This window comes from Saccostrea cucullata, unplaced genomic scaffold (assembly GCF_032062105.1).
Source record: "Saccostrea cucullata isolate Sc308-1 unplaced genomic scaffold, CSIRO_AGI_Scuc_v1 ctg3179, whole genome shotgun sequence".
In the NCBI taxonomy this organism is placed as follows: Eukaryota; Metazoa; Mollusca; class Bivalvia; order Ostreida; family Ostreidae; genus Saccostrea; species Saccostrea cuccullata.
In genome coordinates, this window is record NW_026933242.1 from 42,153 (window position 1) to 53,387 (window position 11,235).

Genomic DNA, 11,235 nt, shown 5'->3' on the forward strand with positions numbered 1-11,235 from the left:
TCGGATCAAAAAGTAAAATAGGAGGTGCACAATGGCAATATGTAATAAAGATTCTGTGAAAGTTTCATCAAATTTCATTCAGTGGTATAAGAGGAGTTGCGGATAAGAGATGGGTACCCCAAAGCGTAACAGACGGACGGACGGACGGACAGACGGACGGACGGACGTACAGACGGACGGACGGACGGACGGACGGAATTAACGATTACTATATACCCTCCCGCTTTTCAAGCGGGGGGTATAATAAAATACATGAGTGGGTTTTTACAAATGTTTGTAAAAGGTGAACGGGAAACTAGTGTTATGAAGAGAGAATACAGCACTAGGGATAAGCGAGAAGGACAAACTGTCCCTGAATCAGTCGGTCGTGAAGATGGCCACCGAATCAGCTGTAACTCTGGGGAGAAGTGATGGGGGGATAGAGAAGCACGGGGCTAAGGAGGATGGGGAGGGACCGGGGAGGGACCAGCGCCCTGTAGACAGCGTTAGGACAATTCTATACCCAGTGGATACAAGGCCACCAATACACCTAATGATTCTATTTGGATTACAGGTACGTGTACATTTATGCACTGGATCTTCTTAATGTGGATTTATCTTTAATTTGTTATAATTTTTTCAATTGAATTTTAACAACGAACGTTTCAAAACCTCTTGAATGTCAAACAAAATTTATGTGTATAGGGATATACTTAAACCTCTCTGAAGACAAGAAAAAAATTGATAGGTTTTTCTAGGATTCGACTTTAAAAGCCTACGTAAATTTACTGCTATGAAACTGGCTTTAACAATCAAGTTACATAAGACATTTCTGCAACGTGTGTAACAGAGGCTTAACATTCATTGTGATTCAAAGCATAAAATTCCTAAACTTAATTATCAAAATAAAACATATCGCCAAGATAAATGTATTATTTAACATAAATTATTTCTGACAAAAGGAAACATCTAGATCAATTTATATGGACCAGTGACTCTAAATACACATGTTTAGATAAAAGTCAGCAAAAGTTCAACAACAACAAAATACTCGCCGAGCTATGTTTAAAAGTAACAAGAGGCCCATGGGCCACATCGCTCACCTGAGCACTATGGGTAGGAAAAAGTAGAAAATGGCTTTTTATAATGTAAAGTTTAAATCCAAAAAGAGTCCCATGACCAATCATGGATTTGCTATTTTTAGAAAATGATTTTTAAAAAATTTGGTCAGCCATTTTGACCCCGCCCTACCCCTGGGGGTCATGATTTGAACAAATTTGAATCTACACTACTTGAGCATGCTTCCAAAAAAATATGATGAATTATGGCTTAGTCATTCTTGAGAAGAAGATGTTTAAAGATATTTCCTCTTTCTATGTAAAACTTTGGTCAGCCATTTTGGCCCCGCCCTACCCCCAGGAGTCATGATTTGAACAAACTTGAATCTACACTACCTGAGCATGCTCCCATATAAATTTGATGAATTATGGCTTTGTCATTCTTGAGAAGAAGATTTTTAAAGAATTTTCCTATATATTTCTATGTAAAACTTTGGTCGGCCATTTTGGCCCCGCCCTACCCCCGGGGGTCATCATTTGAACAAACTTGAATCTACACTACCTGAGGATGTTTCCCCATAAGTTTCATCTTTCCTGGCACAGTGGTTCTTAAGAAGATTTTTAAAATATGCCACCAAATTTTCATTAATTCCCAATTATCTCCCCTTGAATGAGGGCGTGGCCCTTCATTTGAACAAACTTGAATCCCCTTCACCCAAGGATACTTTGTACCAAGTTTGGTTGAAATTGGCCCAGCGGTTCTTGAGAAGAAGTCGAAAATGTGAAAAGTTTACAGACAGACAGACAGACGGACAGACAGACAGACAGACAGACAGACAGACGGACAGACGGACGCCGGACAAAATGTGATCAGAAAAGCTCACTTGAGCCTTCGGCTCAGGTGAGCTAAAAAGTACACTCAAGGTAAAATAAACTCTACTGAGATACCACATCTTTAAAGTTTGCGAATTTACAGTATTGTCTGGTATTAAAGACAAATATTGACAGATAATTGATAAAATGTACTGAAAACATGTATAGATATAAAGGTATAGAATAAAATAAAAAGGAGAAGATGACGACACAAATATGTAAAAGGGCGTAAAACATGGGTCCTCGGAAGTTTAGAGATGGAATCTGGTGCTTATGAGGAGTAAGCACCCCATGTTGATCGGTCACATCCACCGGGAGGCTTTAGGATTGATCAGGTAGAGGGAAACGATAATAGAAGCAAAGGCCTACACTACTGGTATGAAACACTTCCGCCAAAATACGATTGCTGTTTTCTCTCTTTTGTTCTATTTTTAACGCTTTTTGATTCTTACCTCCCTACTATTTTGAATTTTATTCTGATATTTCAAATAAATACATAGCAGAAATTCAACTGCATTAAAATTAGGCAATTTTATATATTTATATATAATATGAAATATGATATAAGGAACATTCATGCTCAAAGTTCATTTAAACAATACAAATTGGGAGCAGAGTAAAAATGGACCCCGAAAACATCAGAGGTGGGATCAGGTGCCAGGAGTGAGCATCCTTTGAATTTTGATTGTATATTTCTACTATTTCTCGCAGCAAGCCTTCATGACGATCGGGGGCTCTCTGTCCCTCCCCTTTATCTTGACCACTATCTTCTGTCCTGAGAAGGAGAGCGAGGTTCGAGCCCAGCTCCTCAGCATCACGATGTTTATGTGTGGAATCGCTACCATTCTGCAGTGTAGTATTGGAGTCAGGTAACCAGAGTTATTTCTATTTAAAACGAATAAATGTAAAAATATTAATCAATTAACAAAAATTAACGAGGCCCGATCTACTTGATCTGCGCAAACGTTTTTTAAGACCCAGCGTCGACTCAGGCATGTCACAGTGACGTCAAATTGCTGAAATGTTTCGATGATCTTGCTTACTTGTAAGCTCTATAGACTGTGCTTGTTGAAAGCTGGCTCATTCTGGCATTTCTATTATTTACATGTTTTTAGAAAATATTTTTTAAATCAATAAACAACTTTGGAACATAATCTATTTTGAGGTATCAATTTTCTGGTACAGATTTATTAATTTTATCTTGTTTTATTTCAATTTTGGAGTTAGAAAAAAAAAACACTACAACCAAAGGTAAACGATTTTAGTCTTTCTCCTCGAACATGTTGAAGTGTTTAAATACTCACTATTTTTTATTGAGTATGGAGAGAAAATTATTTCATAATGTAAGAATTATTTAAGTTATAGAAACTAATACAGTATTACAATCGTTTGTTAATGTTGATGTAAACCCATTGCGACTTTAAAATATCTAGTTGTATAGTCCTATTTTTATGTTTTTATATGCCCCCTTTTTACTGCAATAAAGGCTACATCCGATTTTCTTTTCATATTTTAAAAGAGGGATGCAAATTGCATGATATATGTGAAAAACAGAACATTTCATCATTTTTTTTTCTATTTGTCAATTCCTTTGTTTATTGCGGAGTTTTAGTATGTATTTATATACAAAAACACGAAAAATGGTCCATATCTTGAAAGTGCCCCTATTTGACTACAATTAAGGCAAGGTAACAAAATTTTATGCTAATTTTCCTTAGCATAATACATACAAATTTATTTCCAAGAATTAAAAAATTTCATAATTCTGTTTTCGTAATTTCTAACTAGATTGGGCCTCGTCAATTCATTTTTGTTGCTTTAAAGGTGTGATGACAGTGAAATTTAAATATAACTGTAAAAATAGTCTTTTGCATTCATGCAAGTCCTTCATAAGATTTTCCTCTTTCTGTAGATTACCTATTATTCAAGGCGGATCCAGCACGTTTGTCGCCCCAATAGTGGTGATGATGTCACTAGAGCAGTTTAAATGTTCAGAAAACGGTATCCAATTATATTTTTAGCTGAAATTTTATTTAAAGTACAGGTATATAAAATTTCCTTTAACATTACAAAATCTTTCGACGATTGTATATTTGTATCTGCCCATTGACTGTTTTCATCATGTTGACATTTTGTCCGCAAGTTTATGTTCTATATATAAATCAATATTTTTTAACAACATTACATGTCTTTATAATTAACATATTTGAATATATAAGTTAATGAACAATCATTCGTGATTCGTGTAAGTTTTATTCTATAATATGTAACTCAGTGTTAACACGTTAATATTATTTTTAGATGACACTCTGTCTGGAAGCAACACAACAAACATAAACTGGGAAATCCGGATAAGAGAGGTAGGGACAATATTGTCCGTTAAAAGCTCATCAAAAGGATTTTATTACCTTCTCGTATCTTTTGTAGAAGAAAACAACATTTTGGTCGGTGAAGTTGTAAATTTAACAGGAATTCTAATATTCTATAACTTTCACATTGACCATATACTTAAAAAAAGATCAAAGGTGTGTTTGATGACCACAGTTCAAAAGGTCAACGTATCACCTGGTCCGAAGCTCCACTACATTAGCACAGGTTTCTTTATTACAAAATAAAGATGTTTAAACAGAGAAAAATAAACAAGAAAAATAAACACGTTGTTAAGAATATGCTTATTTCCCTTATCTTACAAGGAACATGTATGGGTTCTTTGGTAAGTCAAATTAAACAAATTACTGCCATCTCTTAAAAGATGATGGAAATAGGGTTATATCCCGACCTGCTGATACATAAAACCTCTATCAACAATCCCTTGTGAACCTTGTCTAGACAACAATATATGCTTACAGTTTATATGTTTACAAACTATGACCTGTGGAAATTTAAAGGTTGTTTTCAGTGAGAGAATATTTTAAAACATGATTTGCTTTTCTCAGTAATATTATTGAACTTTTTATTTTGTAATTCCACATTACCAATCCTTTAGCACCAAGTAGTGTTGCCTTTGATTATTTTTCTATTGCAGTTGCTCCATCCACACAACGTCAACGTTAGAGGTTCCGAGTCAATACGTTGCCGTTGAGTCAGGTTACCTGACGTTGTGAGGATGAAGTTGCTCCCTAATAATTTCCCAAGACTTGCTCGCGATGGTTCATTAGATTGTCAGTGCAGTAAATTGTTGTCCAGTGACAAAAATAATCATCAGAAATCTGTTTCTATAAAAGGCTTATTCCTTCGATTTTTTTTGTCCAGAAATCATTAACCCTTTTTAAAAAAAATAATCTTCAAGATATTTTCCTTGTAGGTGCAGGGTAACCTTATTCTAGCCTCGCTGACACAGGTCTTCGTTGGGGGTCTTGGTCTGATTGGTTTGATTCTGAGATTTGTCGGACCTTTAACGATCGCGCCCACTATCTCCCTCATCGGGCTCTCATTGACCGGTGTAGTGGCCAGTTTCTGCGAGAAACAATGGGGGATATCCCTTCTGTGAGTCCTCATGTTCGATTGATCCCAAGATATCATAAATATTTCTTTTTTAAGAGCTCAGATAATAAATATGATGTTGTAAAGTCTGTATGAAATACGAATCGTAAAAATGACAAAAAACTTCCCTTGACCCCTGAAAATACCAAAAGTCTGATCATGTACCTAGAGGAATCAGTTAGTATCTTTTGAATAAATTAATCAGGTAAACAGATTAATTTGCATACCAATTCTTTCTTTTCAGAACGCTTGCATTACTGTTCCTGTTTTCAACATGTATTAACAAAGTCCAACTTCCGGTTCCAGCTTTCTCCAGAAAAGAGAAATGTCACGCGACCAAGCTTCCGATCTTCCAGCTATTTCCGGTGGTTCTGACTATTGCTGTCGTGTGGTTATTTTCCTTTATTTTGACAGAAACAGACGTTTTGTCTAGGAACAGCACTGACCCAGCATTCAAGGCCAGAACAGATTCCAAAGTCGGCATTATAAACGAGACTCCTTGGTTCACTTTCCCTCTTCCATGTAATTTTCTTTATCTATTCAAAAATATTCTAAATAGATTTTAAAAAGAAAAGAAAAATAAAAGATTCAACAATTAATGGTACAACATCTCTCCACCAGACAACAAATTTACATTATGTGTCTGGTAGGTAAAGCTAGCATAAAAGGTTATGCCTTTTTGGTTTTCTCTCTTGAATCATTATAACTCATTTTTACGCAGTTCCCTTTGGAATGCCAACATTCAGCATTGCTGGATACATGGGAATGCTGGCTGCCACCATATCGTCCATTTTTGAATCAGTCGGGGATTATTTTGCGGCTGCCCGGATGTCGGAAGCAGCTCCTCCACCAGTTCACGCCATCAACAGAGGTATCGCCATAGAGGGCGTGTCGAGCATCGTTTCCGGTATTATGGGGGCGGGACACGCCACTACGTCATACAGTAGTAATATTGGAATCATTGGAATAACAAAGGTATACAGGTCAAATCAGAAAGGTGTCTTATTTGAACGTTTGAAATATTTATGATTACAATTATTTCTCTAATTAGTATCTATAAAACTGAAATGAAAATAAGTAATCTCTTTGTGGCTCTCTTTGATAAAAAACTAATTATAAATCTTGAATTCAATAAATCAAGAGCAGGGAATTTCTAAGTGAACTGTTTCATAAAGTATCTTACACAAAAACAAATCATTTGGACAGTGTGAATATTAATAAAATTCTGTATTCTTTTTAATAAGATAGCCAGTAGAGCAGTCTTTGTAACAGCAGGGCTAATCCTTTTATTGTGTGGGGTGGTGGGAAAAGTGGGAGCCATCCTAGCTCTAATACCAGACCCTATTATCGGAGGAACTCTCTTATTAGGGTTAGGTATGGTGGCCTCCGTAGGAATTTCTGGTGAGTTTCTCTTCACTAATGTAAGATAACTGGAATACATGTTGTTCTACTGTTATTACATATTCCAAATTCTATAATGTTTTGGAGGTCCATGTTTGCCCTGCTTTCAAAAAATTGTATTGTTTATTGGACTTTTCAGCTTGAATACTTTATGTTCTCTGCTTCTGCTTATAATGTTTTATTGTGAAACCAAAATATATGTATACTGTAGAATCCTTTAAAAATGTTTACAGACATACAATCAGACGGAAAAAAATAATACGGACCATTGTCTCTTCTGGTGTGTGACCTTACAATAACTTGTCTTTAATGTGAATACTTGTAAAACAATATTCCTTTGGGTTTTTGTTGTTTTTTGTTGTTGTTGTTGTTTTGTTTTGTTAAATGAAAAGATTTTAATTTTTTTTAATCTTTTACTCAGTGTTACAGTTTTGTGAAATGTTCTCGACAAGAAATTTAGCAATCTTGGGCGTGTCCTTCCTGATGGGTCTTATGATTCCACAGTGGTTAACCCAACACAGCGACAAAGTCAAAACAGGTGCGTGTTTCCCTTTGATCCTATCCTACAGGAGTTCAACTGTACACACCCATTTTTTTTGGGGGGGGGGGGGAGGGATGAATTCAAAGATATTTTAACTACTTACACGCGTATCATCAGGAATTAAAAACGGTTTAGAATTTCATTCAATCTAAAAAAAATTCTAAAGTGTTTAATCTCTGTAGAATCTTTCTAACTTCAGCAAACTTTTCGAACATGCATTGATTTGCTCAATTTGTAAGGACAGAAACAGTTAGCAATTTTCCTGCTAATCTGAAGCTCAAATAAAAACTGTATAATAATACTTAAAATTAAAATTTAAGATAATGAAAGAATTAAACAAAAGGACAAAAATCAAGGGAGTCAAAAATGAATGGTAACAATTGCTTGTTAAGACTTTTTTTTCCCCAATTTTAATGAGAGAAAGCCAAAGGATTTGGTACATTGTAAAATTCATGTGAAAAAAATCAATGTTGTAAACAAAAGGGTTTTAAAGACTCCTATCATTGTAAAATATTAATGTTTTAGAGAGTGCCCAAAAAGTTAAAGGTGTGTATACATATCTGTTTATAGTGATAAGAATGGTAAATAATTTTTCTGGTGCCTACCTTTCAGGTTCCCAAGATCTGGATCAGGTGATTAAAGTGCTGTTTGGAACAGCTTCTTTTACAGGAGGGTTTATTGGGTTCCTGTTAGATAACATGATTCCAGGTCAGTTTGAGCCAACTTTTTGGTACGTTATTTCAAATATACATGTCTTTATATAATTTGCTGCTGTTATTACAGCTCCGTCTACTAGTAATATTTTTAAAGATGGAATAAGATTATGCATGAAATAGCCAAAAGAAATTCTCTAATCAGAAAAAAATCTTTCTTATCAACGCAATGTCAATTTTACATATCGAAATGTATCTTGAAATGTTTAGTATAAAGTGAAGAAATGTCAAATTAAATAAATGAAACTTAACAGCTGAAAAATAAAAAGCGGCTTGAGGTCTGTAAGAACCAGGTGTAAAAAGGTACAGTTCGTATTAACAATTTTAGGTACGGAGTGCGAGAGAGGGATAAAGCGATGGATAGCGGTACCAGATTCTTCATCAGAGAGCAACCAGACATTGTATTCGTTTCCTTTCTTGACAAAATACCTGGATAAAGTGACTTGTTGTAGATACTGTCCTCTGTCCCCGACCTTCACATCCTCAAGGTCACGATGTGGCACAGAAAAATACGACATTAACACAACGAGGAAAGTTGTTGAAGTTCACCTGAAAGAAGTGAAGACACTCTAATCATAAGTTCATATGTTAAAAAGATATTTTCCTTCCAAACTAAGCTATATCTGAGGTGGTGTTTCAAAATGGTTAAATCATTATTCATTTTGCAGGTTGTTTCTCAGCTAGTTCTGTTAGGTGGTGTATTAATAATAAATTTTAGTAAAAGAAGTCGTACACTTATTTTGTCAACCTTACAGTTACGTTATACTGGTCCTGTTGCGATTTGTATCTCATAGAGTTTACCGTAGTTTTGCGTTTTATATACCCGTATAAGGAATGCTTGTTTTCATTCCTAATTGGTTTGAATTAATATTTTATTAGAAATTAAAATCAACAAAATTTTCTATCGTAGACTTCACTTATTTACTGAGCAATATACTATCATCACCTGTATATAGAGTTTATGTCTTCAAAATGTTACAAAAGAGCAGGTTTTTCATGCAATCTCTTTAATGACGCAATCTAATGACAAACTAGAGGTACATGTACTGTGAGCAATGAGCTCACTAAATGATACCCCCCGCCTCCCATAATGTCCATGTTTTGCTATATATTGTTTTACGGTAATGTGCAAAGAGGAATAACTCGTCCCATCAAATGTTATCTAGAAGCTTCTATTTGGCGTCATAGGTAAACATATAATGGCAATGTCCATGTTTTGCTATGGGAAACCTTAAATACGTGTCGAATAAAAAAGTAAAATAGGAGGTGCACAATGGCAATATGTAATAAAGATTTTATGAAAGTTTCATTAAATTTCACTCAGTAGTATAAGAGGAGTTGCGGATAAGAGATAAAGCGTAACAGACGGACGGACGGACGGACGGATGGACGTACAGACGGACGGAAATCCCGATCACTATATACCCTCCCACTTTTCAAGCGGGGGGTATAACAAGGATATCTACTTTCTCATTAAATTTTTTAATGTATTTTGATACATTGTCAATACTAGTATTATGAGACACAATATATAATATTACCAAACGCATGCACCTTTTATCGTAAACAGGTCCAGTACAATCACTATATTTAGCTACGTAGCTATATTTACCTACTTAGGTATTTAAACCTACCGAAAATAGCTTAATTTACCTACCAATAGAAATCGAGACCGGTTTTTTCGGTGTTGTGCACGCAGGAAGAAAAGTTGCATGATGGTGAGTATATAAACTTGAAGATTTATCTTTACTTTGTCCATAAATTATGAAATACAATATAAAAACTGCTGCGTTAGAACGCAAAGGTTCGCTAACGAAGCATGGGGTACGTCTTATGATGCACTTAACTCGCCATTTTATCATGCAGATGTTCATGTTCCCTATGGATTCTGGAAGCTATTACGTAGGGAAGGCCTTCACAACCGATCACTGTCCAAGATCTAACAGAGGGGACTTTAGTTGCGTCTTTGATGCTTCAATGACATCCTTCACGGCCTCAGATGAACAAGGGTTCTTTGAGATTGGATTCCCAACCATAATAGAAGGGGGGCCAGCATGAAAGTGGGGAATAGAATTGTAAGGGTCATGTTTGACTTTAGATTTTTCATGAGAAGATTCCTCATTCTTTTGTTTCTTTCTCTTATTGCCAAGCATTGCATCTATTAAGTCGAAGAATCCGTCATGTCCAGGTAATTGCTCTTTGATAATGAGAGAAATCCTTTCTGAAATAAAAGCTTCCCTGTAATCCCTAAAAAGGGAGGAATAGTGAGAGTAAGCTGACAAGATTGACTGCTTGGGGAAAGAGAAATTGCTATTGTAAAGCCAGTGCCTGGGAGACAGTTCTGCTTTCTGTTGGATTTCCGTAGGACAGAAAGGAAACAAGTTTGGCTTTCCAGAAAGCCTGAAATATCATCTCTTTGGTATCAATAATGTCAAAGAAATAAAACAGAAAGGGAGATATTTTAATGCAATGAATATATGGATTATTACACCTGAAGTTCCCAAATGACTTATTCAGCAAACTCCACAGTAAAGTACCCAGTTTCTTTTGGCCGCAGTATATATATGGAAAGCATGGACGTCTGCGAGAGCACCCAAGGCGATTTTTGGTGAAATTTCATTCTAGCGGTCGTTGTGGTTCTGGGTTACAATTTACTTAAATTCAAATACTTTCCTTGAACTATATTTTCTTAACACAATACGGAATTATAAACAATAATTATCATTCAATTAAAAGCAGCTAATCATTAAAGTTTGACAGGAATTAATTTCAAATATCCAATTACAGACTAAAAAATTTACATAAAATTAGCGTTGACCACTCTTCGTTCATTTTTTGCAGAATCTACTTGTAAGCTTGTTCTTTTGTGCGAGAACCAGTTTTCCCTTTCCGTCAACAAATCTATATATAGAAACACGTCATTGTCAATTCTCCTTGTGTGGCTTACCCATTTAATAAGGCATAGTACTGAGGATCAATATATATACGACACACCGAAACTATAGATATTTATAAGCATCGTACTTCTTTTCTAAATTTTCCTTAGCTTTCAAATAGGCCTAAACCGAAAGTGGATCACACACTCCTAAGCTAGTTCTTCTAAAAGAAGACCAGTTTACAGGCTACTTGGAACTGTGTAAAACATCGAGGACTCCCGAAAGATTAATGGAGGCTTACACTAGGACTT

The 11,235-nt window shown here is 35.4% G+C and overlaps 1 protein-coding gene across 1 annotated transcript; it reads left to right on the top strand.

The window, feature by feature from the left end:
• Positions 1 to 373: 373 nt before the first annotated feature.
• On the top strand, positions 374 to 8,709 carry LOC134237764 (solute carrier family 23 member 2-like). The gene is made up of 11 exons (XM_062719908.1): positions 374 to 553; positions 2,622 to 2,779; positions 3,823 to 3,911; positions 4,212 to 4,270; positions 5,215 to 5,396; positions 5,638 to 5,915; positions 6,115 to 6,368; positions 6,638 to 6,794; positions 7,216 to 7,332; positions 7,948 to 8,043; positions 8,377 to 8,709. Exons 1-11 carry the CDS (start codon positions 374 to 376, stop codon positions 8,619 to 8,621), a joined length of 1,815 nt encoding a protein of 604 aa, XP_062575892.1. The 3' UTR covers positions 8,622 to 8,709.
• The last annotated feature ends 2,526 nt before the right edge of the window (positions 8,710 to 11,235 follow it).

Excerpts from the sequence above, each read along its gene's own strand:
- LOC134237764 (XM_062719908.1), top strand. The coding sequence starts at position 374 with ATGGCCACCGAATCAGCTGTAACTCTGGGGAGAAGTGATGGGGGGATA. Across the intron at positions 3,912-4,211 it reads GTTTAAATGTTCAGAAAACG|ATGACACTCTGTCTGGAAGC; the intron begins GTATCCAATTAT and ends TATTATTTTTAG. Across the intron at positions 6,795-7,215 it reads GGCCTCCGTAGGAATTTCTG|TGTTACAGTTTTGTGAAATG; the intron begins GTGAGTTTCTCT and ends TCTTTTACTCAG.